Genomic DNA, 24826 nt, shown 5'->3' on the forward strand with positions numbered 1-24826 from the left:
GCAAAGTCGTGTGCACACTTTATGACCATCAGCGTGCAGGGCCAGATCGAACACCTGAAAGCCGCCGGCTATCCGAGTGAACTCCTGGCTTCGGTAGCGAATAAGCTGTTGCGGGAAGTGGAGACTGAGGAACGAGGGCGATCACAACAATCCAGACGCCAAGAAGCAAGGCCTGTTGCCGTTCCTTACATTCATGGTTTCTCCCACCGTCTGAAGAAGGTTGCAGGGAAGTGCGGCGTCCCTGTCGTCTTCTCTGCTCCTGAAAAGTTGTCGCGTCTTTGCCCTAAAGTGAATGAGCAAAAGAGTGGCATTGATGCATGCACGAAGAAGCATGACACCTGCTTCGTCCCCTGTAGAACGGGGGTAGTCTACAAGATTCCTCTGTCATGTGGGAAAACCTATGTCGGACAGACGGGCAGGTGCATAAACGACAGATTGCGAGAGCACCGAAGAGCAGTAGGATCCCTTGTAAAGAGTAGTCATTTAGCCTTGCATTGCAGCCGTTGCCTTAGCCCCACCAGTCCATCATGCACCCCTGCGTTGAGCGACACACGTGTGCTGCGCAGCTTCAAGCAGCAGTTGAGCAGGGAGATATTTGAGGCCCTTGAGATTCACAATCAAGGTGATAATTGTGTTAACAGTAGCTCGGTTGTGATGTCACCCAAAGAGCTGGAATTTTTTAAGAGGAGAATGACACGTGGCCACAGGTGATGAGGCTCTTATCTGTACGATAATGCAGAGGCGAAGGTTTGGGAGCATGCGCTCAAGTGATGGCGGTGTAAAATTTTTGTATACATTGATGTTACGTCCATTTAACTATCAGTTGAAGTTCAGCGTTTGTCCCTTGTCTTTCTCCTTTGGTCCTGTCTTTAATTTTACGCTGACAAAATATGCACTCTACCGATTGTTAAACATCACTCCGGAGATGCACTTTGTAACGAGAGGGTAGTATATATGTTTTGTTAGGAGCGTGTTTTGAGGAGCTATAAAAATATAAGCATGGTCCTTATTTATTCAAGATGAGGGTTAGTTGTTTCAATGTAGAGACTATTTATGGTAGAGGTTCTGTATGCACCAGATGCGAAACGCAAAGCCAGGTTATGCGCAGGGTCCAGTCGTTTCAGGTATGATGTCATTACAGATCCACTCTACACAACTGTAATCGAAACAAGATAGTAAAACTGTGTGAACAATGCGCAAAAGGCATGTTCTATCAGACGTCTAGTGTTTTTTGAAAGAAACGTAAGTATATTTAGAAATTTGGTAGCGTTTTTTTAAGAGCATTGATATGAGACGGGAATGAGAGCTTTCTGTCAAAAGTTATCACCATGTATTTGTGCTCATTTTTAACTGATACTATGGTCTTGTTCAGATGCAGTGTAGGATCAATTTGTATTGCACGTCTGAGGGAAAACTTAACTGCTACTGTTTTTTGTGTAAATCCATTTTTGTCTGCCCACGTCACTAGTTTATTATTTGTTTGCTGTACTTGCCTCTCACACGTTGCTACGTTAGAGGAAGCGCAAGCTATTTGGAGATCGTCGACTCGTAGACCAAGTAGATAATAGATATTGGTATTACTTTGGAAATGGAAATCATTTTTACTACAGTTGTGCTAAAATACATCCTTGCGGAACATCATTTTCTTGGGTAAAGGTTTTTGACAGCGTACTACCACGACGTACCTGAAATGTACGCTTAGATAGAAAATCATTCAGATCTTTTAGCACTCCGCCACAGATCCCTAAGTCTACTAGGTCGCGTAGGATCCGGAACATCCAGGTTGTGTCGTACGCTTTGTCCAGGGCAATCAAAACGCTGAGGAAGTGTTGCTTGAGTGTAAAAGTCTCTCTGACTGTTTTTTCGAGGTGATCGAGATGGTCTTTTGTAGACCATGTTTTTCTAAAACCGCATTGGTTGATGTCTAAAAGATCACGTGATTCAAGAGTAAACAGTATTATCATGTTAAGAACGCTTCCAAAACATTTGGCTAGACAACTGGTGAAGCCAATGCGCCTATAACTGCTTGGGGATGTCGGGGGTTTTCTGGTTCTAGGTATGGTGCAATTATCGGCTTCTTCCAAGCCTCTGGGAGTATTCTGTCAAGCCGTTTTGTTAAAAATTTCAAAATTTCTTCTTTTGAACATTCGGATCGATTGGCGAGCATTTTATAATGTATTCGGTCAGTACCGGGTGCAGATTGCTTACCTGCAGATTAAACACTTTTTAAATTCCTGAATTGTGATCAGGCTATGGTACTCCTCGCCATGGCTTCCACATGTTAGGAGTCTATTTCTCAGCGGTTGTTTTGTGCTTTAAGAAAAACTGAGTGTAGTGTGGAGAAATTTTCCTCTAAAATATTACCTTGCTCCTTAGTGGGCATTAAGATCACGGACTGTCAGATATGGTTCTCGAAGCGGTCGCAGAAATTCTTCCAAGTCAGCAAGGGTTATGGTTAAATGTGGTGCCAGATGCAAAGAACATATTGTTAATGTTTTAAAATAGACGACGGTTACATCTACAGCTTCGAAGTTTGTTTTTAGGCTGATTTTTGTAGTTGCAACATTACTCCTGACTACAATAGCAACGCCTACCTGACTGCTCTCGGTCGCACCGAAAGACATTATAGTTTTTATAACACCTTTTTTTTTGGATTCTAAGCCGGTCGCCTGTATACATAATGATACTGGGAAAAATGAGCCTAAAATTTATTTTATGTTGCTGTAGTTTTAAGGGATCCACGACAGTTCCAATGAATGAGGAACGCCGTGTTTAACAAGTTATGGCAATTTGATTAAAAGCGTAGGTTCGTGGTTTTTCTTGTCTAGTTATTACGTAATTTCTCTTTATTTTCGTTCGAGAGAGCTATTCAGCCTCTGCAGCAGTGGCAGAGGACGGGTTGTATCCATTGCCTGCTCAGAAGCAATGGAGGTCCACAAATGAGTTGCGGATGTGTGGGTTTCAGGCTTCGCCTGTTGGGGGGATGGGTATGGGCTGCCACCTGAGCGGCTGGGCGCCCTGTTTCTGCGATGGCAGGACAGCTCCTGCTGTACCTGCCTGGAGCGGGGATGGTCCTGCCCAAGGCTGTGCCTGGGTAGAGGCCAGGTCTTGTTGTGGTGTGCCGCCCCTACGCTCAACATCTTTGGAACAGTTTGATTTAGCAGCGAACACAAAAGTGCACTGTGCAATAAGGTAATGCGGATGTGCCTCTTTGAATGCTGTATTTTCGTTTACATTTATTGTGATTATATCTTTTTCCTTCTTTCAAGAGGGACATGACCGCGAGTACGCGGCGTGTCCACCAGCACAGTTTGCGCAGCATAGTGTGGCATCACGCTCAACGGATTTGTGATCATTTGTAGCACATTTGGCACATATGTTTGTCGTCACTGGAGCTCTGCGAGCCGTGAGGAATTTTTGGCGGTTGAAGCAACGCTTAGGGTTCGGGATGTATGGTCGGATGTCTACTTTGATATAGCCTCCTTTATGGAGTCGGGAAGCTTGATGGAGTAAAAGGTTAGGACTGCTGCTAGGAAAAAGGTTAGGAAGCTTCTGCTTTTCATATTTGTTCCTTCACTTCATTCTAATCACCTACGTTAGAACAGAAACATTTTATATTGCTCACCTCGCAAAGGTATTTTCTTTATTTCTTCAGTGTCTTTTATCAAATTACTTTTTAGGTCTTACGATACTGACAACATTAAAATTGTCGCAATGAGCTTTGAATTATCAATAAAACTTATCCAGTCTGCGCTGACTTCTCAGCGGATATAACCGACGATGCCGCCGAGGCTGTTTAAGTGGCGGGTGAAGAGGAGGCTGAAGTGGTGCCACTCGACTGCGCATAAACAGCGACGGGATCCTTTCCCTGCATCTTGGCGACGGTTAGGAATATCTGTTCGAGCGAATTCTCTCCCACGAGGATATGCTCAAGAGAGTACTTCGTATCCAGTTGGGCCACCTTGGAGAACACAGTGCTCCACGAAAGGCGCTGCTCGATGCGGTAGGTGAGCACATTCTGCAAATAAGAAGACAATGGGGATAAAAACCATCTCGCAAACAGGCCCATATACTTATCAAGAGAGAATAAAGGGATAGGCATGATGCTTGCAAATCAGCATTCCCAAATTGGTTTCTTCATTTTAGCTTAAGAAGATATCTGCATATAATGCAGTACGGTGCTGATGGGAAAGACGATTTCACAAGAAAGTTTATAATAGATAGATCCAATAGAAAAGTATATTCGACAGATATCATAAATAGTCAACTGATGTTTGGGATGTCTGTTAACATATGTGGAGAATGTGTGAGTCGTAAATCCTTCTTTGTTTATTTGCTTCATTCTTCGTGCTACCACCCTCCCAAAGAGAAGAAATGGCGTTGAAGACTCGCAGCTCGCTATATATTTTATGTTTCGTACGTGTGCACTGTTTCTTTCCAGGTTTCGTCACAGGTTTTACCTTCACTGTAGTTAGAGACATCCAAGCATTATTTAGAGCTCAAGTAAAATAGAATTAAGTGTAAATTTGGCACATCGGTTATAAGCGGTGCGCATTATGATAGCTTTGGAAACCATGCGGGGGAATATTACTGCCCCTTTGAATGTTCCTTGAGGTGCCTCAATTATAAAACACTACCTCAACAGACTTCTTTGACGTTCACGCACCACGGTGTCTTTTACTATGCTTATGACAAAAAAAATCATCACGCAGGTCCAATATAAAAGCGAATGTTTGAGCTGCGCATCTGTGGGTGTAACCTAGCATGATACCAGCACCTAAAATCACTACATTAGTTTTAGCAGACTGGGGTCGAATTTATGTATGACTCTGCATTAGCGATAGTGTTCTAGGCTGATTTTTTATTCATAAAAAAGATAGTCGAAAATTATTGAGCCCTCCACCCTGACGTCTCTCATAACATGTCTTTGGGACGCTAAACCCTTGAAACAATATAGTAATTTATTTACTAAAAATACAAGGGGTAAATAAATTATGTCTGACTAGCGAGTCTCGATCACCCCGGGTAACGTCTCTGAATTACGATTGAATGATTCTCGGCGTTCATTTTCAACAAATTCTAATTTAATAAGCAAGATAATTTATTTCACACTCTTACTTGCCAAAACTGCGCGAACAAAACATACTAAAAGCGCATACTTCCAACTTTCCAACGTTTTGTCGAAAAAGCTCCAGACAACTTTTTATATCGTCTGCAGCCACCAGCTCAAAAAGGAAATAGAAAGTGAACCAACAATAGCCAAACATGACAATTCGAGGGCAACACGAAAAAGCAAGTGCATTTATTTGCATGTAGTGCTCCATCCACAGGTGATAGCGATAGGATCTTGAAAGCACGAAGCAAATAACAAAACCCAAAAACCCCTAAAAATGTAATCTTAAATCTTAACTAGGCGAAACCCCCTTGCTCTCGATTACGTTTACAGAGCACGCCAGGAACCATGAAAAGTGGAAGAAGCTGAAAAGGCAAGGTTACCACTTTTTCCAAAGCCCCCAATGGGGAGAAGTCCTGATACCAAATAAAATTAAGGGAGAATAAACATGGCAGTTCTCCAGGATCACGCAAGCAGGCGAAGAAGCCTATACAACGACAAGGGGTATGAGTTGATGAAGAGAATAAATTGAATACGATAATGGAGGCGTGACCCATGATTTCATAACTAGTCATTTACTCCTAATATTTGCCGAAAATGTTCAGAATGTTTAAAGTAAACTGTGGCGCTGTCTCCACTTCTTGAATCGATTTGTATTTTGAACCGATTAAACATAGGAAATTCAGTAGATTTGATAGGTCGCACTCCCATGTGGCAGCCTGTAACTCTAATGCCCAGTCAGACTTCGAAAGATATAGAATAAACCAACACAACCTTGGAGAAGAACGAAAGCAGGTTTCGTGGTTGCAGGTGCAGTGCTGATATCCATTAGAGCCATGCAGATTCTCATATGGTACCTGCGCGCGCAGGGAAATGTGTGAAACCAGCTTTGTGGGTGTTTCTGAACGAAGGACGAAGCCGATTAATTACCGCGCTGAGAGCGAAGGGCGTGGAAAGTGTGACACAGACGTCTCTAGCTGAGGAATATCAGTAAATAGGTACTGCCATTGCTCCTTACTAATGGCCTCAAGCAAACCAAACATGCCACAGCGCAAAACGCCCGGTCGTACAAACAAGACTTATTCTGATACTTCTCAATAAAGCGGGTGTGTCAGCAACCACTCTGAAAAATCCCATATAATGGTTTCGTCAAAAGGAACGCGAAAGCTCAGCTGAGATGTAGCGTGACTACAGGCACTAATGTAGTGCATTAAGAAACAATGCTCAGTATAGTTGCGTTTTGTTTGGGTTTCCTTTAGCTTTAGCGATGTTTTTTTCCGAGTCTTCTTTCTTTAGTATTTTGTATTAATCAGGGGGTCTGAGTCGTGCCTTTTGAGCAAAATTTAAACTATTGAGTGAGTGAGTGAGTGAGTGAGTGAGTGAGTGAGTGAGTGAGTGAGTGAGTGAGCGAGCGAGTGAGCAAGTGAGTGTACAACGGTCACACGGTACATGCAAGACAGTAGGTACCATGGCGATTGCTTCTATTTTACCCGACTTTGAACTAGAATAAGAGCTCAAAGCGCTTGACCTCTGAGCATTTTTCGAGCAGCGTGGAAACAAGAGGAACGGATATTACTTTCGCTTAATGATAGAATGTTATTAATTTAGGATCTGAGCAAGATAAACATGTGTTGCATTGAGCCTATAAAGAAAAAGGGAATGTGCGCCTGTTTTAACAGTTTTTTTTTATTCTTCAAATGCAAAAGTGGGCGTCAATGCTCCGAAGCATGCCCCTCTGGGAAAAATAAACGAATAATCAACCAGTCTGGATTGTGCTTAACTGTCTTGTAATCTTGAATGAAAAAAGCCTGGCTATAAAATTTACATTCTTTGCATTCAGTTTTAGAAAAGGCAAATGGGTTGCTCGTCAAGTTAATACAGTGCACAAGAGTAGAGAAAAAGATGTGGAGTGCAATTTTACCAGAGAGTGTGGCGCAATACGGGCACTCTGTTCATATTCTTTGTGAGGGTGCTCTGGCGCATTATATTGCATGCTTGAATACGCTTCTGTCCATAATATTATATATTTAATGCGTGGAAAGAACATACGTGCTGTCCATAATATTATATATTTAATGCGTGGACAAAACACACGTGCTGTCCATAATATTATATATTTAATGCGTGGAAAGAGCAAAGGCTCGTGCCTTGGGTAAACCGTGTCTGATATACATTATGAGTCGAAGCTACAATTCTACCATTTGACAGGCCTTTTCTGTATTAACGCAACGTCACTACGCGTAAATTTTATGACTACGCGACGACCCCATTCGAAGAGTTTAGATGTTTCCAGTTGCGTCGTCACTACTGTTTGCACAGAACAGGACCTTCCATTTTCCACCAACACATCAATACCCCGTGAGTCTTTAAATATGCTGCATCATATTTGTTATTTTAATCAATTAGTTGATCGCTTTTCGCATATGAGCTATAAATTATGGTAGAATGTCACATGCGTCGTTTCAGCGCACGATGTCCGGAATGAAGCTGCCCCATTGGAAATATATTTACGTTTAAGAGATAAATCAAGAGAAACTTCCGCCATTTGCACAAAGGTAGGGGTTGGTTGCATTTGACGTCAGCAAATACTTGAAAAAGATAATAAACATTGCTTCGTTTTAGACTAGCTCCCGGCGACGCGTTTACAATACATTTGCTCTCTGTGTAGATTTTTTTTTTCACTTACAAGATTCAAAATACTATTTGATTTGGTTTCCACTTTAGATAGATTTCCGGCAAACTAATTTTGTCCATGGTTACTCCGTACAGCCAAATATTAAATGTGCAAATAAATCTGCATTATTGCGCCAGGAGTGAAAACGTTCATGTCCTTTGGATGTATCTTTTTAATTAATGCTGCTCTAGAGAATAAAACATAGACGAAAAATATTATTCTCACAAAGAAATATTTGTATAACCTAAAACGCCAGAGTAAAGTACCACAAAGCAGGGGCGTTGCGTATTGCTACCGTTCGTTCAATCTCTTCATTAGGTGGACACAGTAGGACTAGTCGTCAAGAGAGGGGAAGGTGGTGATGCCTAGATAATAAATGTCCAATTATATTACAGCAAACTTTTAGGTCTCAGCTTCCAAGCGCCCGATCTGGACTGAGAGGAGACTCCTTGCCGCCAGAGTATCCTAGTCTGGCCCAGTTCTAAACCCAGTGATCCGTTCAAGAAGAGAACCAGGAAATATATAACTATGGCCCGCATTTACGCGAGACATAAACCTCGTTGGTACAAACATAAATAAAATTCTGAGGAGAACGGCTTAGGAATCTCTATCCCTTAAAACACATAGAAAAGTTGATCGACTATTAAGGGGAATCCGCCAAGGGGGAGTAGGTTTGTCATAAGAGAGTAATTACCTATTGACATGCACCAAAGCTGAGCCAGATAACTAGAAAGGAAAGCTCTGTAGCTTTCTCACAAACTTCACAGATAAAGTACAATTTATGCTAGTCCGGGGATCGAACCCTGGACGACCGCCTTTCATTGGTAGCCGCTCTATCGACTGAGCTAACCAAGATGATTAGCAGATGAGATGGTAGGGCAACGGCGAAGTGATCAGAGCGACTAAGAAAGTGGTGATCCCGGGTTCAATCCCCGGACCTGGGCGAATTTTTATTCAACTACAAATTTTCTGAGGAAGCTGTATAGCTTTTCTTTGTAGTTGTGTCGCTGCGTTTGGCTGAAAGACAATGAGTAATTACTTGCTTATAACATAAGTAAAGTCGCCTCTTTCCTTGTGTTATTAATTATGTAATTTTATTATGCAGGTATGTAATTGGCATTCTCCCGGATATACACGAAAGGCTTTGTAGCTGAGGTCTGCCCATTCGTCCGTGATAATTCGGTGCTTTTTCAATGAAGTTTGCAGACAATCAACGCTGATGAAAAACTCTCGTAGCATTCAAGAAGAGCGCAAATCTCGGCTTGTCCTCTCCGAAATAGTGCACGGTTTAAGTCGAACATTAGCTGATCTCCTCGGGTGGATGAATTGCCTGGGCCTAGTGGGGGAGGTTGAAGACTTCTCGGATGTCCGCTGATTCTTCGAGAAAAGCAATCGTCATGTGCTTGTTCAGGAGCCGGTATTCATCGGTGAAGTTTATCACCAGCGCTTGAGCTGGTCCATGATCGAAATAGACGACGCGTCTTAAGATTCGCAGTCCATGCTTCAAGAGCAACTGTGTTTCATTCGACGACGCCCTCGGCGCTTTCGATGTCTGCGTTGCCCACGCTGGAGATACCGCTTGACCGGGGCGGCACGGTCAAGTGTTCGTCGAGGACGTTAAGAGAAACGCGTTGCGCTGAAGTCGTCTTAGCAGGTATGATTTTATCCGCCGAGAGCATGATGAGCTTGGATCGGGGGTCGATGATTGCTCTATGTTATTTAGGAAGTCCGGGGCCAAAATCATGTCGCGCGAACACTCTATAGAACCACGAAGCTCGCGGAGTAGGTTAACCCATTTACGGTTTCTCTTGCTGTGCATCGCCCCGATGGAGTAATGAGATTACCCCCAGCGGTGGAAAACAGCAGGCCATCCCAAGCTGTCATAAATTTCCTGCGATGAGAAGCTAACGGTCCACTGATGAATGAATAATCAGCTCCGGCGTCTACTAGGGCAGTGACTGTGTGACAGTCGACAGCAACTTGAAGGTGATGATGATGGTGGACTGATTTTTATGGCGCAAGGGCATCTGAAGCTAAAGAGCGCCACACACAAGGTGAAATGTCAACTGTAGTCAATAAAATGTCCAAGGTGTCATGTTTAATGATGTATTTAAAAATGGTGGTTTACAGGGCCTAAAACGTTGAATAGCGGCGTATATTGGTCCGAGTAAAAATTAAAAGGAGTCATGTATATGTCAAAAGGCTGAGTTACCCCAGCCACAATTTCTTTAAATGAAAGCCATTTAAGTAATGAAACGGGCTAAAGCCCATGTTGATAAATGATTCCATATAAAAAGCCTACTTTTAATCAATATTTAAAAACTTTTCTAAAAGGAACGTTGGATTACCAGCAATAGAGACGGACAGATGTGTGAGTATTTGTTTCTTGTGCAATTCGGGAAAATGATGGCTCCTTTGCTGTTCAAGTCTCGGACATTCAATTAAAACATCGATCACTGTTAGCCGACCAGTTAAGTTCAGTTCAATTCAGGCGTTCAGTCGTGTCCGACTCTTCGTGACCCTATGGACCATGTCACGCCACGCTTTCCGGTCTCTCACTATCTTCCTAACATCACATAACTTCATCTGCAGTGCCTCGAGGATGCCATCTAACCATCGCGTTCGTTGCCTACCCCTTCTCCGGCAACCCTCAACCTTTCCCAACATCAAATCTTTCTCCAGCGACTCCTCTCTTCTCATCAGATGACCGAAGTAGCTGAGCTTTAACTTTAGAATTTGAGCCTCCAATCAGCAGTCAGGGTTTATGGTCGACAATATCGACTGATTTGATCTTCTGGCAGTCCAAGGAACTCTCAAGAGTCTTCGCCAGCACCACAATTAAAACGCGTCAATTCTTCGGCGGTCAGCCTTTTTCACAGTCCAATTCTCGCATCCATACATCACAACTGGAAAGACCATAGCACGAGTTATACGGATCTTGGTTGGCAGACTAATGTCTCTGCTCTTTAATAGGCGGTCAAGGCTAACCATTGGTCTCTTTCCCAGAAGCAGGCGTCTCCTAATTTCATGGCTGCAGTCTCCTTCCGAGGTAATCTTCGAGCCCAAGAAGAGAAAATCTGTCACAGCTTCCACTTCTTGTCCCTTGATGCTCCAGGACTTGATAGGGCAAGACGCCATGATCTTTGTCTTTTTAATGTTCAGTTTAAGCCCAAACTTGTCACTCTCTTCTTGCACGCGCATGAGAAGTCTCTTGAGTTCCACTTCACTTTCTGCCATTAAAGTGGTATCATCCGCATATCTAAGGTTGTTGATACGTTTTCCAGCAATCTTCACTCCAGCTGAAGACTCGTCCAGACCGGCCTTCCTCATGATGCACTCTGCATATAGGTTAAATAGACAGGGCGACAGTATGCAGCCTTGCCTCACTCCTTTCTCAATCGGAAACCAATCAGTAAGACCATGCCCAGTTCTGACTTTGGCCTCTTGCTTGCCCTTCATACAGTTTCTCGAGGAGACAGATGATGTGAATTGGAACTCCCATCTCTTGGAGAGCTTGCCACAATCTGCTATGATCTACGCAGTCAAACGCTTTCGCATAATCAATAAAGCAGAGGTAGATGGGTTTCTGGAACTCTCTTGCTTTTTCCATGATCCAGCGAAGGTTGGCAATTTGGTCTCTTGTTCCTCTGCCCTTGCGAAACCCAGCTTGCACGTCCGGAAGCTCCCGATCCACATACTTCTCCAGCCTACATTGGAGGATTTTCAACATCACCTTGCTGGGATGTGAAATTTATTTATTTATTAGTACCTCACAGGCCCCGAAGAGCATTGGGTGAGGGGGGCAAATCGGTACAAGAATATCGTACAAGAACGCGGTACAAGTCAAATACAAGAAAGGAACACGAAATTTATACAAAACCGAGTTAAAATAACATCAGACACGAGACACGAAAAACAACGTTAAGAACAAATGAAACTGTTGTACATTTCGAACATCACTATGGCAATAGATGTATACATAGATGTTTTTTAAACTCACCAGGATCAATGAAAGAGATTATGTTGTCAGGAAGATCATTCCAGAGTTTTATTGCTCTAGGTAATGCAGAGGAATTAAACGACAGGGTCTTCCCATATATCCGGTTGAAGCTGAGTTGATTGTGTAAGCGTTTTGAAGAGCGGAAAGGTGATGCCAGAGGTAACAACGAAGGACGGGTGTGAACATATTTATGGAATAAACACAGAAGTGAAATGGAGCGACGAATTTCAAGTATCTGTATGTCATTAAGGTTTTTAAGCTGGGATACACTTGCGAGGGGACTATAATTGCTAAAAATGTACCGGGCAGCTCTGCTTTGAATGGACTCGAGCATATCTATGAGATATTTCTGATGGGGAGACCATATAGGTGAGATAAATTCCAGCTGTGGGCGAACAAATGTAAAATATGCAAGTTTTCGAACGGAGCTAGGAGAGTTTCGAAGGTTCCGGCGTATGAAACCCAATGTCCTCGACGCTTTGTTGCAGACTGCAGAAATATGAGAAGACCATGAAAGATTTGGTGTGAACTGAATTCCAAGGTATTTGTACGGCGTAACCCTTGATAGAGAGGTATTATTTATAGAGTATATGAAGTAAGAAACAACATGCTTGCGGCTAAAAGTCATTGATTTACATTTATTAGGGTTAAGAATCATTTGCCAGTTTTGACACCAATCAACAATAGTGTCAAGGTCATTTTGAAGGGTCAGGTGATCAGTCTCAGAAGCGATCTTACGGTAAACAACACAGTCGTCTGCGAAAAGGCGTAAACGGGATGAAATGTTAGTGGGAAGGTCGTTAATGTAGATTAGAAAAAGTAAGGGTCCAAGTACGCTTCCCTGTGATACGCCTGAGGTTACGTCACATAGGGATGAGGAAGAGCCGTTGACAACTGTGAATTGCTGACGTAATGAGAGAAAGTTTCGAAGCCAAGATAATGTGAGGGAATCAAGGGAAAGGGTAGATAATTTTGTAAAAAGCTGGCCATGTGCAACTCTGTCAAATGCTTTTGATTAATCTAAAAAAATGCAATATGTTTGCTGGTTATCATCCATGGTGAAATGCAGGTCAGTAGTAAATTCAAATATCTGGGTATCACATGAGTAGCCTTTCCTAAAACCATGCTGATTTGAAAAGAAGAAGTCATTTCGTTCCAGATGGTTGTAAATGTGAGAAGCGATAATATGCTCAAGTAATTTACAGCATATGCATGTTAACGAAATAGGCCGATAGTTATCAGGAGAGGTTTTGTTACCCGTTTTGAAGACAGGGATGACTTTGGCATTTTTCCAGTCAGTGGGCAGTTCTCCGGAGGATAGTGATTGCTGAAATATACGACACAAAATCTGGCTAGAAATTGAAATGGTGTTTTTAAGTATCTTCGAGTTAATGTTGTTCACTCCGGCAGATGATGATAACTTTAGATTTTTAATTAGTGATGCGATACCCTCAGCACTAATGGTGATGGGCTCCATGAATGGGTAGTCAGACTCGAGAACAATTTGCATACTGGAATAATCTTCCTTAGTAAACACTGATGCAAAAAATCTGCTGACCGCGGTTGGACATTCAGTGTCAGCTAGCGGCAAGCCATCAGTATTGTGTAGTTGTATGAGGTCATGTTTATTTTCGGGAGATATAGTCTGCCAAAACTTCTTAGGATTAGTCTGCAAAAGTGACGGCAGATCATGAGTGAAGTATTTGTTTTTGGCAGCGGTAACAGCAGAACAGTACGCTTTCAAACACAGTTTATATCTTTCCAACGAGGTTGAAGAAGGAGCAGATCTAGCTATTCTGTATAGGCGCATCTTTTTATTCCGTAATCGACGGAGGCTCTTGTTGAACCATGGATTTTTTATGTCATTAGCTATTGTAATCAGAGGAACATGTTTCTCTATCAGTGCAGATAGTTTGTGTTTGAAGAGCAACCAGTTTTCTTCGGTAGATCGTTCCTTAGCGGGAAAAACACCTCATTGAAAAATGAGGCAAGTTCCGTGTTAATTTCATCATATCGTGCTTTACTATAATCTCTAATTTCTTTAGTTGTAATACCTGCAAACAAGCTCGGAACTAGAATATCAAACTGCAACATCTTATGATCGCTAAATCCGTCAAGATACATAACCGGCCCTATGGTATCGGGAGCAGTGGATAGAGCTAAATCAAGAATGTTAGAACCACGTGTATTCTGGCTAATCACTTGAAATAAATTGAAATCTAGTGTTAGGTTGATGAATTCTGTTGCAGCATGACTAGTTGAAGACAAAGAAGGCCAATCTATTTCAGGAAAATTGAAATCACCCAACAAGTAGATGTTGCTAGGTGAACTGTGTTCGACAGCGGCAGCAATGCTAGACCGAAGATCATGAATGAAAGAAGTCACACAATCGGGCGGACGGTAACACACTCCAAAAAGTAAATTCGAAGATATAGTTTTGCAGGCAACCCAAACTATTTCGAGGTCTGAGTTAGAATTGATAGCAGTGGATGGTAACGTTTTTTTAATACCAAGAAGCACCCCACCCCCTCTTTTATCTCCACGGTCATGTCTGTAGATATTGTAAGCATGGGCGTCTGGAAAGATTTCATTGTCTTTGATACCGGTGTGCAGCCAAGTTTCAGTTAAAGCAACTATATCAGATTCACTGTCTTGCAAAAAACAGCAGAGATGATCACGTTTAGGCATCAAGCGCGATAGTGCGGTAGTTGGAACAATCTTTGGCACTGCCTTTCTTTGGAATGGGGATGTAAACTGACCTCCAATCCTGTGGCCACTGCAGGGTTGTCCAAATCTTCTGACATAATGTATGCAAAATGTTAACAGCGTCATGGTTGAGGTTTTGAAGCAACTCAGCTGGAATGCCATCAATTCCGCTAGCTTCGTTCTTAGCAAGGCTGGCTAAGGCCCATTCAACTTCACTCTTCAGGATTTCCGGCTCGGGATCAGTGATCACAACCGTCTTATGTTGGGTTTGCACATTCGGGTCCTTCTTGTACAGTTCTTCTGTGTATTCCTGCCACCTCTTCTTTATCTCTGAGGCTTCAGTGAGGTCCTTGACTCGTTGGCCCTTTATCACGCCTAGCTTAGCACAGAAGCTTCCTTTGATATCTTTGATTGTCTTATACATAGTTCTTGTGTTCCTTAATTGGCTGTTGTGCTCAACTGTTTGGCACTGAATGTTCAGGAAGGCATTCTTATCTCTCCTTGCTATTTTCTGAAAATCCGCATTGAAAAACTTGTATCTTTCTCTTTCCCCCATAACTTTTGCCATCCTCCTTTCCTCAGCTATTTGCAAAGCCTCTTCAGATAACCAGTTTGCTTTCTTGCATTTCTTTTGCTTTGGAACTACCTTAGTAGCAACTTCTTGTATTATATCGCGAACATCAGTCCACATCTCTTCGGGCTTTTTGTCTTCGAGATCTAATTCTTGAAATCGATTCCTCACTTCCACAGCATATTCTAATGGAATTTGATCCAGATCATTACTGAAAGGCCTTCTAGTTTTCTGCGTTTTCCTCAATCGAAGCTTAATTTTGGCAACAAGAAGCTGATGATCGGTGCCACAATCGGCCCCAGGCCTTGTTTTTACTGCTTGTATAGCGCTTCTCCATCTCTGCCGGCAAATAATATAATCGATCTGATTCCTGTACAGACCGTCCGGTGAAGTCCATGTGTACTTGCGCCTCCTGTGCTGTTGAAAATGAGTATTCGCTATGGTCAGGTTGTTTTCTTGACAAAACTCTACTAGCCTCTGCCCAGCTTCATTTGGCTCACCAAGACCGAACTTGCCTGTAATTCCGGATATTTCTTCATTCCCTACCTTAGCATTCCAGTCTCCTATGAGAAAAACGACGTCTGATGATGGGGTGCGTATCTCAAATATTGTTGTGCAGGAGAGTTTGTAAAAAGTTATGAATGTGTTGCATATGTGTGACCTATTCTCCGCCTGAACAGAGGTACTTCTTCGAATCGGTCTCGTTTTTGTGTAGTTTACCTGCCTATCTATGGCTTTATTGTGTGTAATTTATTCTCACTTACTGTGTCCCATTCCTCTTGCTATTGTTGTCGAATAATATTTTAATGTGTGGCTTGAGGTCCTGATATGTTATCTTGTCATTGTTAGTAGTGTTTCGAAGGGCAGCTGATACAGCAAGCCTATCAGCCTCGTTACCTGACATACAACGGTGGCCTGGCACCCAACAGAGTGTAATTTTAATTTCTAGTTTATGGGCAGACATAACGGTGTTATAAAGAGAATTCGAAACTGGGTTTGTATTATGCCATTTCCAAGAGGATAGGTACTTTAAAACAGTGAGGCACTCATTGTAGATGACCGAGGCCTGCATTTTTTAAATGTATCTCACAGCTAGCAAAGATACCATGGCATTCAGCGGTACACATACTGGTATGTCTGTGCAGTGTTTGTGGCTGTGAAACCTGTGATCCATGTGCTGCACAGGAGACTTGATCAGACTTTGAATCATCAGTGTAATACGCATTGCATATGTATTTTGCGTGAAGTGACATGACGTGCTGTTTTATGGCAATTAGTGGGCGAATGTTTCCCGACTGCAAAAGAATGATTGGTCACAATTAAAATCATATATGTTCCAAGGAGGAATTAAGTCTTTTATGGAAGTTGTACGACAACTGGCAACCGGAACGTCCAGATGTTCAATATGCGTGGCAACTCTGATTGGATATGGTGTTGTTAGAGATGGTTTTCTTGAGAAAAGTGCTGTGCTAAGGTTGTCATGCAGGAGCCGCTGACATGGGTGATCCAGTTGGCGTTACACAAGTAAATTCTCTTCGTTGCAGTTACCATCGGTTCGCCTCGACATAAAGACTAGCATTCAGGCTAGTTCGAAAAGCACCTGTGGTGAGGCGAAGGCCGAGGTGGTGCAGGGGATCGAGCAATTTTAGAGCAGAGGATTCTTCGGGCCTATAGACCATTCAGCCATAGTGAATGCGTGATAGAACTACACTATTCAGAAGAATCAGAAAGCAGTCGCGATCTGTGTCCCATGACCGGTGAAAGAGAATGTTTAGCTGATCGATTGCTTTCAGACACTTCAGTCGCAACTGTTTTATGTGGGCAATGAAGGAAAGTTCTTCGTTAACAACTAGGCCAGGAAACGTATGTTTTTTTTTAAAGGTAAGGCTCTGACCATTCAGTGTAATGCTGGGGTCAGGTCTGATGCCATGCGGCTTAGAAAAAGTACACAAACGCTCTTTTCAGAGTTAAATTTAAACCCATTGTCATGAGCCCGCCTGGACAATTTGTTAACACCAAGCTAAATCTGTCCTTCACCGATGGTCAAGTTGCAAGATTTGAAACTTATCTGGATATCAACATATACAGAACAAGAAATGGTTTCTGGCAGCATGCTTTTTACACATTTTGACCATAAAAAGTGTGCAGTTGAGAACACAACCTTGAGCGACACCACATTTCTGTATGTACTGCTTGAGTATGCATTGTCAGCACGAAACTTGAAGGTCCGTTGAGACAAGCAGCTTCGTATTGTATTCAACATGTTCCCTGTGATGCAAAGAGAGAAGAGGTTGCGGATGATACCATAGCGCCAAGTGGTATCACATGCTTTTTCGAGATCGAAAAAGACAGATAAACAATGTTGCTTATGTAAAGAAGGATCCCTTTTCTAAGACTTAAATGCAATGAGTTGATCAGCTGTTCACCGCCCAGCTCCAAAAACAGCTTGGTTTTGATGAAGAAGTCAATTGTATTCAAGGAAATGAAGAAAGCGACGATTTATAATTTTTCAAAAAGCTTGCATACACAGCTGGTTAGAGCAATAGGCCGATAGCTTGCCGTAATTGTGGGTTCTTTTCCTGGTTTTAGTACTGAGATAATGATCACTTTCTTCCGTGCTTCAGGAAAGCGCCCTGTGGCCCACACTTTATTATACAGGCAGAGTAGGGTTTCAAGAGTGTCCACATGCAGGTGCCTGAACATTTCTTTTGTGATCCTGTCAGGATCAGGATCTGGTGCTCTGCTCCCACATGTGGCTAGTGCAATCTTAAGCTACTGCATGGTGAAAGGGCCTATGCATGGTCTTTTATCATGTATGTGCTTTTTGTCCTCAGTTGCCCTGTGCTGCAAAAAGGAATCTGTATAGTGTGCTGAGCTGAATATGTATGCAAAGTATTGCCCTTGTGTATCTTCTTGATGTTCAAGAGAGTCACCACTGGTGGTGACAAGGGGTGTTGGGATTGTGCTATATTCTTTGAGTGTTGTGGTTCTGTTGTATATTTTGTGTGCATCAAAATGAGGGTTCACAGAAGAAAGGAATGATGACCAGGCTTCTCGCTTGGAGATGCGTCGAACATGCCTGCCATTTGCCTTTGCACGCTTAAAGGCTATTTTTTTGCTCTGGGGTAGCGGTGAAGCTTCGACCATGTCCTGTTTTGAGTTTCACGCGCAGTCTCACATTCTGCATTCCACCAGTGTCTTCGTTTATTTTGTGGCTTAGTTGGTGTTTGTGGAATGTATTTTTCTGCTGCCTCTGTAATGTGCAGCGTGATCAAGCGCTGAGGTTCATCAACGCCTAAGTCAATAACTGATGAACAAGACAATGATGACTGTTCCCTGAACATCTCCCAATTGGCTGCATATTCTTTAAACCTTCTAGGATTAAACGCATTTTATTGCAATTGCCTGCCTACTTCACAGAGATTAAAAAATGGTCCCTAACATATAGTTTTTTAATTACAACCCACTGTGTAGCTGCCAAGAGTATTGGGGCGCAAATAGCTAAATCTATGGATGTGTGTGTGTTATGTAATATGTTGTAGTATGGTTGGCTCTTTTGTGTTGAGTAGGCATGATCAGAGGAGAAAAAGAATTTTTCAATTAGCCACCTCGTGAGTTCGTTCTTGTACATCCCTATAGTGGATGGTGCGCATTAGTCTCCGACAAGCAGCCATGATTCTGGAAGTTGATCAATTAGCTTTTCAAAACTTTCGCTACATAGCCTGGAGAAATACACAGAGTTGTTTTTTTTTGCCAAAAATTAAGGTTGGTATTGACACAGCCTCGAAGTCTGTATTAAGTGAGATGCTTCGGTATGGGATTGATTTTTGACTTACAATGGCAGCGCAGCCAGAGGGGCGAGTGCTTCCTTTCGTATCCTTCCTGAATACAAGATACTGCTTGAGGAAACTTGTGCCTGCTGGTTTTAAGTGGGCTTCGTCCAGAAAAAGTATGTTTGGTTGGTGCTCAGCAAGAATTTTGTATACATCATCCAAATTATTTAGCAGTCCTCGACAGTTCCAATAAATGATGCTCTCAGTAGCCATTTTTGTAAGTCATAATTTGGATGAGAGTGTGGGTTTAAGACTCGCCCCCTTTACCAGGTGGCTTAACTGGCGTATGGTTTGTCGATTTCAAGCGGCACAGGAGGCACCGCCTATCATTGGCGGACTCCCTAGGCGCCACTGACGCTGCGGAGTTCATGCTCACCTCCATCGCCTCTGGTGAAGGCATGAAGACAGGAGGTTTTTCAAAAGGATCCAAGTCCCTCTCAGATGTCATTGGCGTCCTGAACGTCAGGGAGAAAGTGACCTCCGTGATAGCAAAGATTGGTGCAGCCGGTGGCTGCTTAGTGATGAGCCGTGGTGGGGGAGCATATCCGCAGCATTGCACTGCGTTCCCAGCGTTATTAGATACGGCCTGGCCCCTCTGCGGGCTGCGTCAGCATAGGGAGCGCAGGAAAGCTTTCTGTTTTTCCGCACCTCTCCGTATGATGTATTCTCGGTCACCTTCCAATTTATCACTTCCTTTACTGTCTGAAAGGCGTACTGGACCGTGAGTACGCAGGGTGTGTGCCCTCACAGTTCACATATTTCAAGTCAGCTGAAGTTATTGGTTGCACAAGTAAGGCGCCCTCGGCATGTCTGGCTACCACGCCCGTACCGCTGACACTTGAAGCACCGGCGGGGGCTTGGTATGCACAGGCTAACTTTGCATCGGATAAAATTAGAAGGTGTGCTCCGGTTGAAACTGAGAACAATATGTTTGTTCTTATTTCCTCATTCTTTCGCCTCAGTGCAATTCTTCGAACTGCCGTTACGCCTTCGTTATGAAGGCCCTCAAAGAGACCTGATTCTGTTTCATTTAGGTGGTCTTGCTCAGAAACACTCATTGACAGCTGCTAAGACTGCGGTGGGGTGATATTTGAATGTCAAGGTGAGCAAATGGCTTTGTTATTAGGAGCTTGTCAGACCGGCTTTTGTCTGATACCTCTATTGGTAGGTCACCAGGTCCCAGTTTTTTCGCTTTACAGTTAGCGTAATGATGGCCTTAAGTGCGTTAGCAATCAGAAAAACTGACAGTTCGTTTATAGGTTTAGATTATGTTATAGAGCTCAGGACAAGAAATTTTGGGAAGCTCTCAGTTGGTGCCGTGATTTTTGTGTGATTTCGGTGCGACTCCTTTCGGAGGTCGATCAGGTTTTTTTAAAGATAGTTTTTTTCATGCAGTATGGATAGCCTAAGTTTTCGTAATATATGTCGCCTCTAGTTCACCCTTAAAAAAAATCATAGGGTCACTGACCAAGTCAAAGCTTAATAAAAACGAAATAACGTTTCGGAAGCCCTACGGCTTCCTTGTTCACAATGGGGAAACCAGACATAAAGCATGCGTTTATAGCTTCTTTAAAATGCATCGTAATGACCTAGCATAATCAGATGGTAGATTCCCCTGCGTCCGATTCAGCGTGCCATGAGTGGTCTGAATCATCAAAGACTCTAGATACAATCGTCTAGCAGCGATCCGTTCTCTGGCAAGCACACGTGCCCCGTCCCAACTGATGGCGTGTCCAGTTTCTTGCACATGTTCGGCCAGAGCGTTAGTAGCACTGTGTACTTTCGCCACATTTTTTTTTTTGGTGCTGCTCTATCCGTTTGCACCAGTTTCCTGTTTCTCCGATAGAACTGCGGTCGCAATCTGCGCACGGAATCTTGTACATGACCCCAGGATATCTCTTAAGGGGAAGGGGGTCTTTCACATTGACAAGCTCGTGCCTAAGTTTGCTCGTTGGAACGTGGGCTCCAGCTGTCTACGGGCTGCCGCGAGTTCATAAGGAAGGGGTTCCTTTGCCTCCGATTGTGGATTTTACAAGGTCACCACTGCAAAGTTTGTCTCGCTGCTTGCACCATATTTTATCGCCTTTAGTTGGCAAGACCGAGACGCATATACGGAACACATTGGACTTTATTAACAAAGTGAAAAACGTCGCTCTTGAAAGCGATGAAGTGTTGGTTTCCTTCGACGTTTGCTCCCTTTTCACGAGTATTTCGGTTAACCTAGCGGTGGAAACCTGCAAGCATCGTTTGAACGAGGACTTCTCTCTTGAAGAGCGCACACCTTTCGAGGTACCCGACCTATGTAAGCTTCTTTCTTTTTGCCTTGCAAATACCTATTTCTCGTACGGTGGCAATTATTATCGGCAGACCTTCGGCACAGCCATGGGTGCAGCAATTTCAGTGACGGCGGCTAATCTGACAATGGAAGCCATCGAGACAAAAGCCCTTGAAACATTCGAGCCAAGGCCTAAATTATTCGTCAGGTACGTGGACGATTGTTTCTGCATCTTAAAGAGACAACACGTCCAGCGTTTCTTGGACCACCTGAACGGCATGGAAGCCTCAATCAATTTCACCGTAGAAGAGGAGGTGAATGGCTGTATATCGTTCCTCGACACTCGTGTGATCCGAAAACCCACGAGCCTGGATTTCACCATGTACAGAAAGCCTACACACTCAGGCCATTATCTTGACTTTTATTCTGTCCACCCGATGGCACACAAGCGATCTGTTGTCTGCTCCTTGATCAAAAGAGCAATAAACACGTGCTCCAACGAGCAATCCCTCAAGGAAGAGCTGAAGAATGTCGAAAAGGATTTGACGAGAAATGGCTATCCAAGAAGTTTTGTGGCAAACACAAAAAGAAACTCCTGCAGCGACCGCCACCTTCTGACATTTCCGGTGCCTCTAAACCAAAACGAGCAAGCATCCCTTACATCCCACAGATTAGTGAAGCGCTTGGTCGGGTATTGCGAAAGTACGGCGTGCAAGCTGCTCACGTTCCAACGAGCAAACTTAGGCACGAGCTTGTCAATGTGAAAGACCCCCTTCCCCTTAAGAGATATCCTGGGGTCATGTACAAGATTCCGTGCGCAGATTGCGACCGCAGTTATAGCGGAGAAACCGGAAACTGGTGCAAACGGATACAGCAGCACAAAAATGATGTGGCGAAAGGACACAGTGCTACTAACGCTCTGGCCGAACATGTGCAAGAAACTGGACACGCCATCAGTTGGGACGGGGCACGTGTGCTTGCCAGAGAACGGGTTGCTGCTAGACGATTGTATCTAGAGTCTTTGATGATTCAGACCCCTCATGGCACGCTCAATAGGACGCAGGGGAATCTACCATCTGATTATGCTAGATCATTACGATGCATTTTAAAGAAGCTATAAACGCATGCTTTATGTCTGGTTTCCACATTGTGAACAAGGAAGCCGTAGGGCTTCCGAAACGTCATTTCATTTTTATTAAACTTTGACTTGGTCAGTGACCCTATAACTTTCTTTATGTCACCACCTGACCAGACGATGTTTCGTCGAACTCTTGATTAGTTCACCCTTATACGCAGAGGAAGGTCCCGAAGCACCGCGCCTGATGGACAGGCAAAGAGCCCATCGGCCGAGACTTGACCATGCCTCGACCGCCACCGTTCCAGGTTTCGTCCCTCCACCTCTCAACCTTTCGCCACAGTACGGATGACAGCTTCAGTATGGGGTCTCAGGGTTCATGGTGGCGCCAAGTATCAGCAACTAGTTTACACAAGGTGCCCCTGCGGGGAGCAACTTGAAGGTCGCTTGTACCCGTCCTCGCATTCCACGTGGGCCTTTGTGTCTCATTTTGGCAGCATCGTTTATTGAGGTCACGGTTGGCGATGCTGTTGTCACTTCGCTGGGCGTTGGCGTCGCCTTACACTCTGGTCGTGTTGTCGTTGATGTTGTCATCGCGCGTATCGGCGGTACCACTTTAGAGCCTGGGCGCGCGATCGTCAAGGTAGTATTCACAGGATGTATTGTCGTGAAAGCGGTGTCTTCATATCTCGTCGTCGTCGCCGGAGGATCTTCGGTTTTTCGCCATTGAGCAATCTTACGTCCCAAGGTTGCTACCTTTAGTTTCCAGTACGGGGCGTAGGGGACCTTCCTCGCACACTGGCATCATAATTGCGGCCTGTCAATGGAAAAAACTGGCCCTGTACGGCGATGCGGACTTGACCATACGGGTTGATGGACCAAAGTCTTCGCTGAGCCGATGGTTCTCGATTTATTGTGGTCGTTTACCGTGGCTGGGTCGTGGGGCATCGATTGCGAAACATCACAGGCTGATTCGTCGGTGACGGGCAGTGGCGAAGGATGTCATCGGCTTTACCACAATGCAAAACGATCGGTGGTTTTCGATGTCCGGCGGGCGTCGCATCTCCTACGGCGTGAGGATCGTACGTAGGCTTCGAGGCCGGGGGTGAAGGTGCACTGTTCAGGAGTGACTTGATCATGCCGAACGGGGCTTGGAGCCTCTCGTCAGAAAGCAGGCTGTCGTAACCCAGCAGCATAGTTCTTCGCTGTTATTTTCTTACGTCAGAACTATCGGAGCCGTCTTTTGAGGGACGTCCAATGCCTGATAGACTTTTCGGATGATGCCTATGAACCGCAATGTCTTCGCCTGCTTTTGCGATGGCAGGATTCCGCTCATTTATTTACAAACGATATCGCGGATGAGTTCCAACAGGCTTTCTGCGCTTATATCTGCAGTGTCGCATTGCCTTGCAGTGAGCGTGTGAAGTGGCTGGTTGTACTGGCGCATCCTGGTGTATGAAGTCATATCAATACTTGCTGCTTCAAGCTCCACCGCTGTCTGGCGGTTGGCGTAGAAGACCCGCAAATAGTTGATATTTCACACCACGCATGAGCAGGTTCACTTTGGTGTCCTCGTTCAAGTTGGGATCGGCGCGGCGCAAGAGAAACTTCATCTCTCCGTCGTAAGCCAGAACCGACACATTATGGAGTTGAATCTACGATTAAGTAGGGATTAGGCTCTTTAGTTTCTCATTATATTCGTGAAAGACTTCAAAATATCCGTTTCAAAATATATATCTTCATCCTTGAAATAAGGCTCATGAGTCTCAAATCATATTCGGGCAGGAACCTGGAATGCAAAGTAGAGTTGCCTTATCTTGGCTTCGTCATTCCAGGTGTTGAACACTGCCACCCGTTCGAACAGGTCGAGCCAGTCTTCCGCGTCTTCTGTGGACAGTGTTTGAAAGATGGGGGCTCCCAGGGCTACATGAAGATAATCGGAACGGTAGACTCGGCTATTGTCAAAATTGAGGTTTTCTTTCGGGGTCGAACGGAGTCCGGTAACAGACCGTGTTCGAGTTCGAGGCCTTTAAGTCTGCGGCTGGCATGGTCGCCGGTTGGCTAGTCCTTCTGGGCGGCCGGAACAAGTTTGTGGTCGCTTAAAGGGGTAGACTGTAACACGAATGCAGCACCTCTATGATATGTGTCGTAGTGGCGACAAGGTCGCAGGCACAAAAAGCGGAGATAGGTGTAACAGCAATGGAATCAACTCTTTATTGGGCTGACTTGCGCCCGCGAAAGAATGAAGACACTCCGCGGCGGGGACAGCAAATGTACTCATCAGTCGTCGAACAAAGAATACAGAAGAGATTCGCGCATTGCACTCACTGTGATAAGACCGCATGCCTGCGCCCCCCCCCCCACTGCCGAAAAACAAATAAACATTTGAATGGCTCGCGGCAGTATCATGTAAGGGCCAAACTGGAGCCTACGTCATTGATTGTATAAGGCAGCAGCCTTGAGATGATACATCACTAGACAGGCGAACAGAATAGCTAAAGAATTTAATATCAATGTGTCACGAGCAGAGGAAACTGCGGTTAGCGTAACCGTGGTTACGCGAAACCCTGGTTAGCCGA

The 24826-nt window shown here is 44.1% G+C and overlaps 1 protein-coding gene across 1 annotated transcript in view; it reads right to left on the bottom strand.

The window, feature by feature from the left end:
* Positions 1-3577: 3577 nt before the first annotated feature.
* The window catches only part of LOC146193809 (phospholipid-transporting ATPase ABCA3-like), a 92538-nt gene continuing 71289 nt past the window's right edge, over positions 3578-24826 (bottom strand). The window contains exon 5 of the mRNA XM_084600611.1: positions 3578-4018. Within this exon, the coding sequence (XP_084456737.1) occupies positions 3797-4018 (222 nt within the window). The 3' untranslated portion in view covers positions 3578-3796. The remainder of the gene's footprint in view (positions 4019-24826) is intronic.

This window comes from Amblyomma maculatum, chromosome 4 (genome assembly GCF_055883805.1).
Source record: "Amblyomma maculatum isolate TAMU_Amacu chromosome 4, ASM5588380v1, whole genome shotgun sequence".
Lineage (NCBI taxonomy): Eukaryota > Metazoa > Arthropoda > Arachnida > Ixodida > Ixodidae > Amblyomma > Amblyomma maculatum.